Source organism: Aedes albopictus, chromosome 3 (assembly GCF_035046485.1).
Source record: "Aedes albopictus strain Foshan chromosome 3, AalbF5, whole genome shotgun sequence".
In the NCBI taxonomy this organism is placed as follows: Eukaryota; Metazoa; Arthropoda; class Insecta; order Diptera; family Culicidae; genus Aedes; species Aedes albopictus.
In genome coordinates, this window is record NC_085138.1 from 368,121,680 (window position 1) to 368,139,766 (window position 18,087).

Below are 18,087 nucleotides of genomic sequence, written 5' to 3' on the forward strand. Positions count from 1 at the left end.
TTTCACAACCAGAGATGCGCACATCATTTTTCTAAGCGTTATACGTTTCACCTAGTGTGAACTAGGCGATGGATTTTCGCGAAAATTTGTCTAGGTGTTACGTCTGTTTGTCTGTGAAGAAAAGGTCAACAACAGGGTCGTTAGAGAAGATGTGTATTGTTTTTATCTTGCTCACACATCTTGCAACACACATGTTGCGATTTTTCAAAATAACATGTACATTGTCAAACACTTGAAGGTTAAGTTTCATGTTATAATAAAAAAGGTAAACTTGCAACACTGTCACAATTTTTTTAATCCTTTTTATACTCGATATTGTTCAAATCAGCACAAAACGTGATTATATGGCATCAAACAATGTTTTTTTTACGAAATTTATAAATTTGCACCTGATTTTATATGATACTCTATATGAAAAAATGAATATTTTTTCTTAAAAACGCTATATCTCAGGAACGACGCAAATTACCTTGGGGTGTTAAGCTTTTTCGATAGAAAAACGTCTGAAAAACACGATGGAATCAAAATTTTTAAAATCAAAATATACTTATTTTGAGAAAAATCGATTTTTAGTTTTAAAATTGAAAATTATGATATCTGGCAACATTGTATCAAAAAAATAATATTTTTTCTGGATTCCCTGAACGATTTCCTTTAAAAAAGCCGAAGGTCGAAAATGTGTATGTGCAATCGTTTCAATGATAAAAATAAAAGAAAGAGATGATAATTTTCATATCGGCCAAAACGAGGGGTGCTGCCACGGGCCGAGGGGCGATCCGATCGGCACCAAAATTTGGATTTTTTCTTTTTCCATCTAAACAAATGTTTCAACCAAATTTGGTTCAAATCCGTGATGGTCGGTTGCAAGCGGTCGGTCACTTGGCGTGGAATGACCCATATTTAATATGATGCCAAAGTGGTTATAAACGAAAACACTTTTATTCAATCGCGTATAAAATGTATGTAGTTATAACGCATCCACTTTAGCCTCATTGTCAACATCATATAAGACCTTATGTTAACACAGAGAGAAAAAGGTGGTGGAATTCCTGAAAAAGAGTGGCTTCCAGATCCGCCACCCCTTACCCTATTATATAAACTGAAACAGCTCTGGAATTGCAAACGATTCCTCTATCTTTAGTATCTCGGAAACGGTAGCATTCAGCAAAATTTTGCTGTACATCTATTTTGTAAATGTATACTTTAATTCTAAAAACGTGGGGTACCGAACAACTTGGGCAGTGGCTGGTATTTTTGGCAGTTTTTCGCTATAAATTAGTCAATTCCAAACCAATTGATCTGCAATCTTGTACGCAGCTTGATATCATACGCATCTCATCGTGTTCCAAAAATTGCGTCAATTGGTTTACAATTGACCAAGTTGTATCGGAAAAGTGCCCAAAATAGAAGCCCTGCCGATATGGTTCCACTTCCCCATTTCAGCAAGTTTTCAAAAACCCATCTTTTTATTATTTTAAGTTTCTGTCCACCGTTTCTTAAACTTGACCAACAGTGCAATTTAATTCAAACCTTATAGAATAACCTTTAAAAAGGGCACATCAACCAAAGCGAATGTATTTCCCATTATTAATGTAATCTATTACCACTAACTAGAGCAGATTTTCCTCTACCTAATATCACGATAAGTTGTTTATATTTTCCACAAAACCCCATGATTTGCCTAAAATATTGCCGAAGGTAGCACATAAATCGAACAAACCATTCATGACACATTTAAAACTATGATTTTTTGCCTAGTCCTTTCTCAAAAGTAAGTTAGAGTAAAAATGGTGAACTGATTATGCAAATTGTCTTTCTAAGACATTAAAATGCCAATGCCATGTGGTTTTATTTGTTTTTTTTTGCGCTATTTTTATGCCAATATAAATACAACATTTCTCTTCTGATTTTTTTCTCGTCCCCATACACATAAAACTTATTGTGATATTGGAAATATTTCTCCCTTCTGTATCAAAAACAATCATGTTTTTCTATTAATTTCAATTCCTTTCTTGATACAATTAAAAACATGTGCCGTTTGTAATAAAAAGTTTCGGAATATTGTTTTTTTTTTTTTTTATTTTTGAAATTATTTGTTCTAACCTCAGGAATTCCAAAGAACATCAATATTCTAGGAATAACTTTGAAACTTTGTCCAAAGATTTTTTCAGACGTTTTTTCTGGGACTTTTTTAGAAATTCCAATAGATGTGTTTTGAGAAATTTCTCCGGGGATTCCTTTGAAAAATGTTGATTTCTTAAAAAAAAAAATCATCGGAAATCTTTCAGAAATTTCGCAAGCCTTCCATTGGTTGTTTCAGAAATTCTTCCAGTAATTTCTTTTAAAATTCCTTCAGAGCTTCTTCAGAAGATTCGCTGTAATTTCGCCTACAAATTTCATAAAGTATTTTTTGTAAACACATTCCAAAAGTATTTTTAAGAATACTTTTTTAGATTCTGTTGGAAAATCCTCCAGAAATTCTTTCAGAAAATCCTCCAGGCGAGTCTTGCACGGATTTCTTCAGAAAAAAAATATCCAGAGAATCCTTCAAATATTTTCCAAAATTATAGATGTCTATAGAAATTCCTCCAAATTTCTTCTATGAATTATTTTCTAATCTTCTTCAAGAAAATCATCCGTTCAGAAATTTCTCTTGAAATTTCTCCAGGAATTACTCAATGAAACCCTTCACAAAAACCTTTAAAAATAGTTTTAAAGACACTTCTTGAGCATCTTCCATGGGTTACCCCAAACATTTCTCCAGGGATTCTTTCCCTATGAGTGGTTAAGAATAATAGGGATTGCTCTCTATTATTGTATGCGATTCATCATTCATTCGCTCCAGATCCAAACGTCGGACTAACAGCAACCAGCGAGTTCCTACGAAAATTAAAAATTCTGAAACATGTTTAAAAGTCCTTTAGAAATTACACCAAAGTTCCCAAGATACATTCTTCCACCGATTCCTTGAGAAAATCTTTCAGGGATCTAAGAAATGATACAATGTTTTCTCCATAAATAACTGTAGGAATTCCTTTGTAAATTCCGTTGAGAGACAAATGACTGTTCAATGACCCAATAAAACGAAACGATGTTTTGGAAATTCACCCAAAAATTCCTCAAGAAATTCTATGTGAGATTCTTCCATATTTTTTTTTCTAGAGTTCCTTTAAAAAGCCTTCCAGACATTCGTCCAATTTTTTTTTGGCAAAATCTTGCACCAGTTTATCAAAAAAAAAAAAAGAAGTCAAAGGATTTCTGTGTGTATTCATATAGATATTCCTTCACGAGCTACCTTCAGAAATTTTCATTGGAAATTACCTAATAAATGTGTCCAGCAATTTCTCAGAATATTTTTTGCAGAGATTCCTTTGGAGATTCTTGCATGATTTTTTCAGTGATTCCAGCAGGAATTTCTTCAGGTATTCTTTCAGAAAATCTTCAAGGGTTTTCTTTGGAACTATTCTGCAGATTTCTCCAAAAATTTCTCCAAGTAAATGAGTTCTTGTTTCATGGAGCATTCTATAATTACTCCATGTGTTCCTTTGGAAAATGCTGCAGTCTTTCTCATGTGATTCTCAAAAAATCTTCCATGGATTGCTTCACCAAATTTCATCTAGATTTTTTTCTAGAAACTTCTCCGGCGTTGTCCAAAATTCCTCTCAATCTCTTATACAAAGAAATCCATCCAGGAAATCCATGAACTCCAACAGGAATTCCTCCATGGATTCCGAAAATTCGCCAAGAATTGTTTCGGGAAATCATACACATGTTCGATCAGAAATTCTTCCAGCGATTCCTTAAGAAAACCAGTTTTTTTTTCAGATGTATCTCCAAAGTTTCATTCATGAGTTCTTCCAACAATTTCTAGAGAAAATGCTTCAAGGGCTCATCAGGAATTCTTTTGAAGTTTCTCTCATTAATTCTACTATGGATTTTTCCTAAACACTTTCAAGGATTCAATCTGAAAATCTATCATAAATTCCATCTAAAATTGCATCGTAAATTCCTCTAGAAATTACTTCTGGGATTATTTCAGATAATCTTCCATAAATTCTTTCAGAAATACTCCTGGAACTCCTACATAACATTTCTTCTTTCATCTCCCTAAAAAGTCTTGCAGAGAGTCTTTCAGATATTTCTTTAATGACTTCTTCAAAAATTTCTCCAAGGAATTTCCATGGAATGCTTTGGAAATTCTAACAATTCTTTGGAAACACCTTCGGCGGTTTCATCAGATTTTTAAAGAAATTCCTAATGGAATTCGTACAGATATCCCTGCACGAAGTGTTTCAGGGTTTCTTTCGATATTTCTGCAGGGATTCCACTGGAAACTGCCGAAGGAGTGTCTTAAGGAATTTCGTCAGATTTGCATGCATTTGTACAGTCGTTTCTTAAAAAAAAATCAGAGTTATTCCTCCGTGGATTTTCTCAGAAACTTTTCCGACATTTTGTTCAAGGATACGTTAAATTAAACTCTCCAGTATTTTATTATACGAATTTATTGAGTAATTTCTCAAGGAATAATTCCTAGGAATTTGAAAAAGATTTAGGATTAGGAATTTCCTAAAAAATTTGAAATGTTTGAAAAGATTTTTGTAGAATATCCACTGGAAGTTTCCAAAACTGTCTCCGCAGGTACGATTCTAGAATAAGCGTCTGTTAAAATACACACAAATAATATCTAAAAAAAAGGCTGTCCAAGTTTTCATGCAAAAAATAATATTTTTCTGCGCAACAAATTTTCGCCTTACATTTCGAACATGCATTTTTTTTTAATTCAACACCTTAAAGAATTAAAGCTGCAGTCTTTTATATTGTTCTATGAAAATAAAAAAAATCTATTTTAATTAAAACTATGCACGAAAGTGAACAAAATTCAGTTTCAAATTTCATGCTAAGATATTTAAAATTGGACGACCAATCGAAATGTTATACTGTCCTTAAGATAGGATTTTGTGTCAAAAGAAGAAAAAAAATAAAATTATTTAAAAAAAACTTTTAACGATACTTTGGAAAAATGTGATATCCTGAATTTTAATTCCAAAACGACCCAGGGATTGAAAATCGGTGACATAAAATTATTTTTGGAATTTTTAGTTTTAACAACTTTTGAACAATAAACCACACTTCGTTAGGTAATAGCAGGATGGCTCCGTCTAATTATCCAATTTTGACAATCCAAGGATTGCTACACAAGTTCATGATTCAAACATTTCTAAGGGAATGGCTCCAGAAATATTGTCAGAATTTTTTCCAGGACTCTTTTTTGTATATATCCGAGAATTCTTCTAGAAATTCCTGTGGTTTCTTCAGGAATTTCTCCAAACGTTTCTTCAAAAGAAGCAATTCCAAGAGATTTTTAACACAAAGATTCAGAGATTCTTTCAGAAATGTTGTTTGAATTTCTAAAGAGAATTCTTCAGGTAATACTCCATTTATTATGAATTTTGTTCTGGCGTTTATTTGAAAACTTCTCTAGAAAATTTTCAAAAGACTTTTTTGCAAGTTCCTCTAGGGTTGTCTCCAATAGTTATTCCTTCAGGAATTGCTCTGTTTATATTAACACCTTCCTTTAGAAAGTTTTTTTCCCTCTTAACGATTCATGGAGAAATAATTCCAGAATATATTCCATAGCATTTTTCAAGCAATGTTCTGCAAGCAAATTCTGAAGATTTTTTATCATTATTTAAGGTATTTTAGTGGGGTAATTCCACACTCAAATGCGAAATAAGTCTCTTGAGAGAGCTAAAAATTTCTCCCGGAAGGAATTTCAGAAGCAATCTCAACAGGAATTTTTGAACGAAACCATGAAGGAATTACTGAAGAAATCTTCAATAGAATCCCGGTAGAAATCTTAGGAAGTACTTTAGCATGAATCTCTGGAGGAATTTCCAAAGAAATCTCAGATAAATTCTTGGAGGAATCCCAGAAATAATTTCTTAAGAACTTTCTAGAGAATAACCTGGAGAAACTTCTCGGGAAACCCTTGGTGGAATTCGTAAAGACAAAGTTCTTGAGAAATTTGTAGGAAAATTCCCAAAGAAATCCTTGGAGAGGATTTTCTGAAAACATTCCTGGAGAAATGTTAGAACAAATTTCTGAATTAAATCATGAATACCTCGAGAAATGCATAGGTAAGCGTATGAAAAGATCCATAGAGAAAACTCTTGAGATATTCCTAAGGGGATTTCAAATTCCTAGGAAATATTTTCAAACTTCATAAAGCATTCGTTGTAAAATTTTTGGAGTTATCCTTAGACGAAATGGCGTAAAAATTTCTGGAGGAAATCCTGAAGGAATCTTCGTATGAAGTACTACTGGTTGGGATCTCTGGAGGAATTCCCGTTTGAATCTCTAAAAGTAATAAAATAAGAATCTCTAAAGCAATTCCTGCAGGATTTTCTGGATGAATTCCTGATGAAATTTCAGGGCTTTTTTCAATGGAATTCCTAGAGTGCCTGTGCAAATCACTTGAATGAATATCTGAAGAGTTTTCTGAACCACTGAGGCAACCCAAGCAACACACATGTTATATATCAGTTACGGCAGCGAAAGTTTTGGTTGTATAGAAGTTTATTTTACATAATTCTAACACAATGTTGAAATAACGTCGAATTAACTTCTATACAACCAAAACTTGCGCTGTCAAAACTCTTATATAACATGTGTGTTGCTTGGGAATTTATTAACCAAATCTTAGAAAGGATTTCTAAAGAAATATCTGTATGAAATTCGGAAGGAATACGCGATGAAGTTCCAGAAGGAATCCACAGAAATCAATTCTAAAAATTCTTGAAGAAATTCATGAGGGAATATCTGAAGCAATCTGTTTAGAAATTTGTTCAATAATCCCTGGAAGAATTTCTAAAAATAATTACTGGAGGAGTTCCTATAAAAAAACCTTGGCAGATTTTAAGACCCAATTACTGGAGTAATTTCTGAAGGTATCGTTGGACTAACTTCCGAAGAAATCCATAGAAGAATTCATGGACTTGTAATGCTTGGAAATATATAGAGGAATATTTGAAGGAAGCACTAGGAATATTTTTAAAACAGTCTATGGAAGAATTTCTGAAGGAATCTTTTTAAGTATTGTTGAATCTGTGGAAGATTATCTAAAGAAATCCTTGAAGAAATTTCAGGAGAAACCTTTAATTCTGAAAGAGAAACGCAGAAAGCTTGAGAATGATTTTTTGCAAGAATTCTCGTTTGGATTCCTGGAAAAAAATATCTATGGAGGCTTTTTTTACGAAACCCATTGAAGCTTTACTAGAGGTATTTCTTTGGAGAAATTTCTAGGGGATCCTCTGACGAAAATTTTGAAGGAACTTCTGGAGAAAATTCTGAAGCAATCAATGAAAGATATTCTAAATAATTTATAGAAAAAAAAATCTGTGGAAGACTTTCCGAAAGGAATTCCTGAATTTTCCAAAGTAATCCAGGGAAGATTTTATGAAAAATTCCTTCAGAAATTAGGTAATCTTTAGAAAACTTTGTAGAAAATTCTAAAGCAAACTACAGGTCGGACTCGATTATCCGGAGTCGAGTTCTGGCGCTTCCCAAAATAGTATCTCGCAAACGGAGTGTTGTAAGAAGTTGAAATTTTGACTGATCACTAATCAAAGTTGGCTTGACAAAATGTCAAAATTTCAGCTTTATAGATCATTTCGTTCCTCAGATATATGTTTGAGAAGTATCCGAACCCGACTCCGGATAATCGAGTCCGACCTGTAATAGTTTTCTTTAGAAATCAGTGGAAGAATTCCTGAAGGATTTCTCGGGGGAATCTCCGTAGGCATTCATGGCAGAATTTCTTAAAAATTCCCTGTAAGATTTTCTTTAGAAATCGCCGGAAGAATTTCCGAAGAAATACTTGGAGAATGTTTTAATGATTCCTAAATGTATCCATGAGGAATTATTGAAAATCCTGGAGAAAATTTTCGAATCAATCTTTGATACATTTTTAAGAGCCCGTAGTGGGGTTTCAGGAGGAATTTGTAGGGTAATGCTTGAACCAATTTCTGAAGAAATCCCGTGACGAATTTCTGAAAGATTTCCCGAAATATTTGTTTTATTTGTAAGTATCCTTGGAAGATGTCTCAAGTTTTACAGCAGAGATCTCTATAATAAAGAAATAAAAAAAAAAGTTTTTCAGCAAATGTTGCTAACATTTTTTCTAAGTAACCGTATTTTTGTAGTTGAAGGAATCATAGTTATAAGATACAATATACAATGCCCGCTGCACTATCAAAATTACCCGCATTATCAAAGTTGCCCCATTGAACGGTACCCAAGTTTCATCATATATATAAAATCCCAGAGTTGTCTGTCCTTCCGTCACGCTTTGAAATGTTTCATTGAAATGTTTCACAGAATGAAAGCTACAATAATCATAACACTGTAGCATTGTACCTATGTTGACTTGGTGCATCCCTGCATTGGTGCCTCACTGCATTGGTTCATCGTTGCATAGCTGCATCGTTGCATATGTACATCGTTGGATTGGTGCAACAGCGCATTGATGCATCATTGCATTGGTGCATCGTTGCATTGGTGCATCGCTGCATTTGTCGTACATCAATGCATCGTAGTATTTTTAAAGCATTGTTCAGCAGTTTCTAGAATTTTCTTTCCATTCTATTGATCAGACCCCTACAACAGTCATTTACAGTCAAAAAGGTGGATGCTTGGAAGTATACCTCCTGGCGCTTCCCGATGAGATGCCCAATGCTGTGAAATTTTTCACATATGCATCGATGTAATAGCTTTCGTGGAATCTTTAAAAAAGTTTCCTTCTGGAGCGGATCTGGTGTGATGGTTAGAACACTTGACTATCACGCCGAGGACCTGGGATCGAATCCCACTCCCGACAAACTCACAAAATAGTGAGTTCTTCCTTCGGAAGGGAAGCAAAGCGTGGGTCCCGAGATGAACTAAAAAAAAAATTTCCTTCTAGAAGATTCTGGGAATAAAAATCATAGATATGAAATCCCAAAGTTGTCCGTTCTTCTGACAAGTTTGAAATGTTTCGTTGAACTGTTTCACGTGGTTATCTTTCCATTGTTCCGTCGTATATTGGTGCATTGTTGTAGTTTTACATTGGTGTATCATATTGTTGCATCGCTACATTAGTGTATCGCTGCATTATTGTTTTATTTTTTCTTGATACATCGCTGCATCAATCCCGTAGAAAGATCTAGAAGTTTCTTTCTTTCTATGAATAAGAACCCTACAACAGTAATATACAAGCCAATTTTGGATATGTAATAGTATATGGCGCTTTCCAAAGAGGTTCACCATGCTGAGTGAAATATTTCATATATGCACAAGAAAGCTTCTAGAAAATTCCTTCTAGGAGATTCTAGGATTTTCTTGATTGTATAAAAAACTACTACTACGGAACGTGGCTAGCCACGTTGGGTCTGCTAGTATATTTATAACGAACTATGGTCTGGCTTGCAGTCTTAATAAATTGGTCTACGAATTTATTTTCTTGGCTTCAACGTTTCGATCCCAATTTGGACCTTCATCAGGGATCTATTTTTATTTGTTTTACTGTCAGAAACATTAATTAATAATAGTAGTTTTACATATAACATAAAACATGTTGCATATACTAGGTGATGCCTTTCCGAGTTTTATTTACTGAAAATACGAAACACGGGTCTGAAGGACGCAAAAACTACAAAAAAAACACTTAGATGACTTTATAAAGTAGACCAAGCATCAATAATTGATATGGCAGTACAAAAAAAAAATAAAAAAAAACGTCGGTTGTTTTTTATATTTGTGGGGACGCTCCTCCTCCTCTCTCTCCTCTTCTTGGCGTAACGTCCTCACTGGGACAAAGCCTGCTTCTCAGCTTAGTGTTCTATGAGCACTTCCACAGTTATTAACTGAGAGCTTCCTCTGCCAATGACCATTTTGCATGTGTATATCGTGTGGCAGGCACGAAGATACTCTATGCCCAAGGAAGTCAAGGAAATTTCCTTAACGAAAAGATCCTGGACCGACCGAGAATCGAACCCTCTGCATGGTCATGCTGAATACCCGTGCGTTTACCGCCTCGGCTATATGGGGGACGCTCCTACTGAAAGTTAATTTTTGATTTGTTTGACCTCAAGACATGGCTAACGATGATAGCTGAATAACAGCTTATTCAGCTTAAATTTTGAAAATCAAGTTGAAGATCGTTTATTCAGCTGTTGTACAACAATAATGCTTGTTAGGTACTTAGAGAGTAACTTGATGTAACCTCGACGACGATTCTACCCCAGAAATTTAACGCATATGCAACTAGCGACCAAATCTTTTGACTTGTGCTGCTCTAGTCTATTATTTTTATGCTTTTGTATTGCAAACGCCCTGAGTTTTTTTTATTCAGATTATGTTCACAAATCGATATGACAGCAAACGCGTGCCATAAACCACAATCCCATTTTCGCCTTCAGCCAACCGTGTACAAACTCAATACTCGATCTCAACTCAAAGAACAAGATCCCCTCTCATCGAATGTGATTGTTACGTTAGTACCACAAAGGCAGCAAAGATCAATCCCTCTTGTTGCTGCATAATATTCAAATCAGACTGCATAAAATTGTGATCTTTGTTCTTCGCTGGGAAACATCTCCGTTAAAAATCAAAACCGGGAAATAACTTGAAAATATCTTTCCTAAATCTTAGGGTCCTAAATAGTTTCGCACGTGCCAGCCCTTGGCATTCTGGCCCCTTCGGGTAATGATGTGTCGTTTTCTTAGGATGCATTTTTGTTTCTCAGGGGTGCAGCAACAGCAGAAAGCATAATAAGAAAAAAAAAGTGTAAATTATACGTTTGTGACACATCTTCGATGGGGTCAACGGTGAAAACCGGGTAGGGGTCGTGCCCCGTCAAACTTCTGGTATTTCTTGATTGATTTCGTGGAGGAAATCGTCGAATTCCTTCGGTGACGGTTCGAAAATGTGAGCTGCCTATGTTGGATATTCAACATCAGCTACTCAGAGAAGGTGCAAGAGCAATCTTGGCTTGCAAATTGATTGAATGTAAACCATAAAAGTTTGTTAGCAATCCAAGCAACTATTTGAAGTCTAATTGTCTTTGAAGAGGGTTTTAAAACTGCCATAAAACTTATTTTGAATTTCAGATGGTTTTCAAAGCGGTGTGAACTACAATGTGTGTAAGTTTCAAATAATTTATTGATCGTTTTCGTTTATAAATATGGTAAAAAGGTACATGACGGGTCTTAATCTAGCAACTATGGAATTACACAACAAGTTTTTTGAAGGACTTTTGCCCTTCATTTTTTTGGATTTTATAAACAACAGCTTAGAAGCTTTCTTTTCTTACGATCTAATTTGTCCTGTCCTTAACCTATTCTTTGATTTTATGCTCGGATTTCCTGAATGTTTTACAAATTTCCCTAAACTTTTTACAATAATGTTCGACATGCACTTATTTGGTCTTATCAGGTAATCTTAATCCCTTGAGTAAATTTGTTTTGATTCTTTGCTCGTTCGTTACGATTGACATCACACACACACACGCTTAACAACTAGAACAGGTTTCAGTCTTCTGCTTCTTCGATCGTTGGATTTCCGCCACAACAACACTAGCGAGACTAGATCATCAGTGTGCCTTCCGCGCGATGTGCAGGAAGAACCCGATCCGGTCGTCGCTCCGCTCGCCGCACATGTTGCACTTGAAGACCTCGTCGTACCCGTGGTAGCCCATGTGGATCGTGTAGAGGACGTCGTCCCGGAAGCTGATGTCACAGTACTTGCACTCGAAGGTTCGAGCCGTAGGTGGCGGGGGTGTTTCCGGGCAGGTTTGTACGGAGGTGTCGACCGTGGTGGTGGTGGACGGATGGGTAGGGGGATTCAGGGCGGTGGAGGTGTTGGAGTGTTCGTCGTCCGATTGGTCCATTGGGGCCGGTGCGGACTCGAGGGCCTTGGTGAAGTCGGACAGGCGTTCGAGTTTGAAGGCGCGGCCTTTGCGGCGGCTTTTGCCGGAGCTGGTGGGAAGGGAGGGTGGTGGGACAGGAGTGGACTTGGTGGGGGGTGTCTGAGGTGCGGAGAGGTCTTCGGGAGGGGGAGGTGCGGGTTCAGAGTCGGTTTCCGAGGATTTCAGGTTGGAACTGTCAGCGGCGGCGGCCGTGATTTGCTTGAGGAGTTCCTCGCTGAGGGTGGTGGATGGGTTACGGAGGGGGGAGCTTGGGGAGATGGAGGAGGACTTGGAGGGTGGTTCGGAAGAGTCTTCGCTGGTGAGTTTGTCGGTGAGGTGAGAGGAGAGGTGTTGGTGGAAGTTGGGCGAGAGTTGGGCCATGGCGGCTTGCTGGTCGGCGAACATCTGGAAGTTGAGGTTAAGGTACGGGAAGAGGGAGAGGTTGTTGGAGGCGGCGTTTTTGAACATGTTGGCCAGTGGGTTCGGGAGCAGTTGGTGCGGGAGGAGGGTTCGTGAGAGGTTTGTGGGTTGGGAACTGGGGGGAGTGAAGGCCGATTGAATGGGGTTGGTTTGGTGGGACTGGGGAGTTAGCGGGGTTTGGGCGGGGAGTTGTGGCTGGTGGTTTTCTGATTTTGGAGGTTGAGTTTTTTGTGATTTAATTTTAGGCCCTCGGCGGGTGCCGTAGACATCGATGATGGGCAGCGGGTTGGGTGTTCCGTCCAGGTTTAGAACTACGTCCGGTTTGTGGGAGTACTTCCGGAGGTGTAGTTTGAGGGAATGACAGTACTTGGTGGCGTAGTTGCAGTCAGCGCAGCGGTACTGGAACACGTTGGAGTGGGACTTCATATGGGAGTTGAGCATAGACTTGTTGACACAGCTGTAGCTACACTTGGGGCATTGGAATGGTTTGGATCGCTGGTGATTCCTCAGGTGGTACTCCAGGTGGTGCTTGTACTCGGTTACGAAAGGACACTTGGGGCAGGTCAGCATCTTCTCCGGCTTTATGTGACCTCGGGTATGTTCCCAGAAGCTGAGCTTTGTCACTGCTACGAAGTCGCACTGTTTGCATTTAAACTTCTTGACCTTGCCGTGGGAGTTGATTTTCGGCTTTCTGATTCCATCTTCGTCTTCGCTGCCATCGTAAGACTCTCCGCACTCTGAGCCGTTGTCATCCTCCTTTTCTGGTGTTCCAGCACTTTCTTTGGGGGACTTCGGTGGAGTTACGTCCATAGGCGGGGTGTGCGTTGGAGTAAGCGTAGATGTTACGTAGCTGGATTCTTGTTTAACATAACTTCGATTAGGAGTTGTCTGTCTCGCTAACTGCGTTTGAGGTGGAACAAACAATCCAGCATATCCAGGTGGAGTTAACGGGTTGAACCCGAGTGGATTGAACCCATGGATCATCCCATTCGAAGGTTTTGTCTCGTAGTACTGACCACGACTACTCATCGAGTCCATGCTGTCTACACTTTGGGGAGATGTCGGGCTCGAGTGGGTCATCGGCGTATCTTGCTGATGATGATGGTGATGAAGATGATGATGACTTGGGTATTGCTGACCATAGTTATTCGATGCTTCCATCGGTTCCGACTTGATGGTCATATCGTACCAACTGTTTCCACTAGACTGTTGTTGCTGCGATTGATGTTGCTGTTGCTGCTGATGATGTTGAACCAACGAACTGGCCATGATTGAGCTGAAGTTCTGCATTTCTGTAAGGGGATGGACAGAGAGAAAAGCCATTAATAAAACTCGCCATATTCCCGACGGCGGATATTTTTGCGTTCTACGAGGGTGACTCCCCCACAAACAAAAATTACGTTCCTATGTGCTGCAAAGGATTTCCGCACACACATAGCCGAAAGGACGATTATTTTTATTTTCATCACGAGAGCTTTTTATTTACCATGGACTGTGGGATGAGGCCGCATGGATTCAATGCGAGTTTTCCCTTTCTTTGGACTGCTTTTTTTGCCATTTGGAAGGGTCGGAAAATCGATAAAGGGGAAGAATCTGAGCGTCGTTTTTTGCCTGAGCCTTCCCAGGAAAATTGTCGCCAACAGTTTTAGCCTCGTTGGCATAACGGTTTGTAAACATTTTCTTGAAACGGTCATCAAATTTCCTTCAAACAACACCCAATAAATGTGTATTTTAAAGGATTGCCTCTCATAACCAATCCAACAACAACTCTCTTTAAAGCAGGGGTTCATCAAATTTATTGCTTTACAGTTGATCTCTCGAAAAACCGAAAGTCACTCGATCCCATCCTACGGCAAAAAGGGACAAATCATCAAAAGAAAACAATCTTGCATCCATCCCACCGAAAAAAAACACCAAGTCTCTCTCGGTTTACGACCTCATTTGAATATTCATCGGCCGGGTCTAGGGAGCAATAAAACAGTCACCCGGCAGCTCGTAAAAGACCCTCCTCTCGTTGTGCTCCGAAGAAACGGGGTAATTGTCTTCCCAAATCGAAAACAACAACAATTGCTCTAGTTTCGGTTTGGGCAAAACATGCAGGACGAATCGCCCCGGAGAAAGTGACTTTTCTACCTCTAGGGGTTCGCAACGCCTCGTGTTTGCTTTTTTTTTATTTACTCTAGGTAGACGTTTTTGCCACAAGTCAAACTGACCGGTCGTAAAAAAGATTCCAGGAAAATCTCGTGTTCTGTAACGGGCAAAGAGTTGACCTCGTCGGTTCTTACCTTGATGGGTCACTGCTGAAGTCACTTAAATTGTTCTCGAACTCGTCAGCAACTGTTCATTCTGATCGTCAAATATCCAAAATCCACTTCAACTGTTCCGTTAGGCACTCCAATCACTTTATATGTCAGATGAATCCCGGTAATCCTTTTCGCTGAATCGTCTTCTTTGTATTTCACACTACCTAACACCACTTATCAAGTCACTTTCCCAGTAAAAAATCCAGATAACTCTTCCTCGCGCAATACAAAAAATCACCCAAAACGTCCCCAATCGTCACGCAATTTGATCCCGTTCGACACCGCTCGCGCTATTCTTCGGACCGAGTCGCTCGTGTCACCTCCTCGCTCGTTGCAATGACTGTAAAAACTGATCCGAGATTTTTTTTTCTTCCGATAATGTGTGACCCCGACGGCGGTGACGAGTGCATTGAAGTTCTATTTTTCGGGATGACCCTCATCGACGTCGGTGGTGGTAGCAGTGGCGGCGGCGGCGACGACGACGACGACGACGAACGAACGGAACGGGGGAAATGCTGGCTCGAAAGAAGGAACAAGCAAAAAAGGCAAGCAATTGCAGCAAGAAATCCTATACGACATAGGCGCAGTTACACTCGGAGTGACTATGAGTGGTGGTGGTAGGACTAGGGCCAGGGCCCAGCTCTCAAAGTGAGTGGTTGCACGTGAACCGAATCGGAACGCGGGGAACAACGAAATCGAAAGTGATGGTGATTGTATTATACTTTTTTTCGGGTGGATTCTTTCCCAAGAGGGATGAATGAAGTGGCGGAACTCAGAGTGCTACCAATACACAGAGAGAAGAATCGGGAAGTGCGTAAGGGTCAGTCTCACTCAGTCAGACAGAAGCAGTAACATTGAACTTCAGGAGACAGCACATATAGGATCGGATTGGTTGCTGGAGGGAGTGGGTAATTCGTGGACGACGACGACGGTAATGTTTTGGGTTTAGGGAGGTGGAGAAAAATTGGAAAAACGAAAAAATGATAATGGTTAGCACATGGTCATTCATTGAGGGAAACGTGTGGGTAAAAATGATTCGGAAGCAAAGGGTGGATGGTGGGGATGTTGCTTCTGAGTAAGCACATAACAATAATTGAGATGGAAAAAATGAAACTATTATTTTATTTTAGCTTATGAAGCAAAGTCTGAAAAAATTGTATTTTAGGTAACTTCAAGAAATTCTTGAAGAATGTTCTGGAACAGCTTGTAGAATTACCAGGAAAATCTTTGATTAAAATAATTAAGAAATCCTTAGAATCAATTCTGCTCGACATCCTAATAAAAAATTATAAGACATTGTAGATCGGGCAAATGATTGTATAATTCCATGTATGATCAAGATGATAGCCCGAAGGGGTTGCACCATATTTTTTTCTATTGAGGATCTTTGGATCTTCCTGATATACAGTACTAAGGATTTTCAATAGAAAATAACATTTTTTTGAAATGGTTTCTGAATCAGCACGATTTTTTGTCACAATGCGTCTCTGAATTTCTCTGCTGGAGTCGTAGTCGGCGGCCACCAGTGAGCTCAAGTACACCAATTCTTCAACAGCCTTGATTTCATCACCGTCGATAGAAATTCGGGGTGGCGAGTGCGGTGATTCCTCCCTGGAACGGACTTTGTGAAAATCGTTCAACTCGTGTTTATCCCCGCTCTCCTTATTACACTTTTTAAAGCAATGTTAAACAGCAAGTACAAAAGACCATCACCTTGCTGTAACCCTCTGCGAGATTCGAAGGGACTTGAGAGTATCCCTGATACTCGAACTACGCCTATCACTCGATCCATCGTTGCCTTGATCACTCGTAGCAGTGTATCCGGGAATCCGTATTCGTGCATAATCTGCTATAGCTGTTCTCGATCGATTGTATCATACGCCGATTTGAAATTGATGAATAAGTGATGTGTGGGCACGTTGTATTCGCGGCATTTCTGCAATACTTGACGGATGGCATTGAAGCGCGTTCACCCATGAATCCAGCCTGTTATTACCCCACACAACAATGCATCACTGGAGATGGCAGATAACCCTATTGTAAAGCCTTGAGAATTCTCAGCAAGAATTCCCGAAGATTTCCTAAGGGAATCCCAGCAGTAATTACTGGACTACAAAGAGCTATTTCTAGAGGAATACTGTGGTGAGTGGTGAGGACCACTAGGGAAACTGGCTAAGCGCCAGCATGCTACCGTGATGGGCTCTACAAAGCGAGTCATCGATGCTTGTTGCTGCAGGCTACGCAGCTAACCTTGAGGGTGCGATGCGCACTAGTTCCTCTCTGAAGCAATGCCTTCTTGGTGGTTGCGGAGAGACGAAGGGTTTGGCGACCATAGGAATGTGTTTTAGTGGGTCAAGAAGAGAGTAGTCCTGGCTTTTACTACTGTTGTAGACGACGGCCTTAACCCCATGGTTTAGAAGGAAAAAAAGAAAAAAAGGAATACTTGAAGAAATCATTTTTGCAGGAATCCCAGAAGATAATCCTGGAGGAATTCTACGAGGGATTGGTGGAGATTTTTTTTTAGAGAACCTATTGGAATCCCTCCAGACATTAGTTGGTTTTGCTGCAAGTTTCTGCTGGGATTCCTTCATGAATTTCTTCAAGAATTCCTCCGGAAAGAGAGTTTTTTGGGATTTTTTTTTTCGAAGATTGCTCTAGGAAGTCTTTTCGGATTTCATAAAGCATTTTTTCAGATGCTATTTCTGCAGTTGCTACTTTTATTAGTCCTCCGACGATTTGCAGCGGGAATTGCTTGAAGATTCTTAGCAAGACTTCTTGGAGGATTCCTACCACGAATGCCTGCAGAGATCCCAGCAACATTCCAGGGGCAATTTCAACAGATGTTATCAATGAATTTGTAGAGGACTTCCAGTAAGAATACGAAGAGAAATTTCTAGAAAGAATTCATATAGGAATTTTAAGACAATCCCTAAAAAGTTCTCTGGGTGAATTTGTATATGAATGGAGAAGTTGCAGTAGGGTTTGCTGCATGTATCTCATCAATAATATTTGGAGAAATTCCAGCAAGAATTTCTAGGGGTAATCCCACAAAAGATTCTGGATAAGCTCCAAGGGAAATCCCTGAAGGAATCCTTGAGAAAATCTCTGGAGGAATCACATGAGAAGTTTTTGGAGGAAACCAAGCAGGCATCCTTGGAGTATATCCAAGTTGAAATTGTGGAGGAATCTTTTTAAAAATCCCTGTAGAAATCACAAAAGGAATTTCTGTGGAAATTCTTTTGGACATTCCTTGAGGATTACCTACAAGAATTCCTGACGAAGCTCTTGCAGAAATCCACGGAGGAATACCTAGAAGGACTCTTGGAGAAATCCATGGTAAAATCTTTGGAAAAATCCTCTTGAAATTCCCCCACCAATGTCTGATGCGAATTCTTGCTCCAGATGTTTTTCAAATTATTCCTA

General features: G+C 38.9%; 2 protein-coding genes across 9 annotated transcripts in view; one reads left to right on the forward strand and one right to left on the reverse strand.

Annotated features, from left to right (window-relative positions):
- Positions 1 to 18,087, forward strand: part of LOC109397126 (whirlin) — a 343,758-nt gene that overhangs the window by 249,124 nt on the left and 76,547 nt on the right. The window lies entirely within an intron of this gene.
- LOC134291773 (protein hunchback-like) lies at positions 11,206 to 15,741 on the reverse strand. The gene is made up of 2 exons (XM_062859936.1): positions 14,647 to 15,741; positions 11,206 to 13,653 (listed from the first exon to the last, which is right to left on the reverse strand). The coding sequence occupies exon 2, from the start codon at positions 13,649 to 13,651 to the stop codon at positions 11,627 to 11,629; it is 2,025 nt and encodes a 674-aa protein (XP_062715920.1). The 5' UTR covers positions 13,652 to 13,653; positions 14,647 to 15,741; the 3' UTR covers positions 11,206 to 11,626.

Excerpts from the sequence above, each read along its gene's own strand:
- LOC134291773 (XM_062859936.1), bottom strand. The coding sequence starts at position 13,651 with ATGCAGAACTTCAGCTCAATCATGGCCAGTTCGTTGGTTCAACATCAT.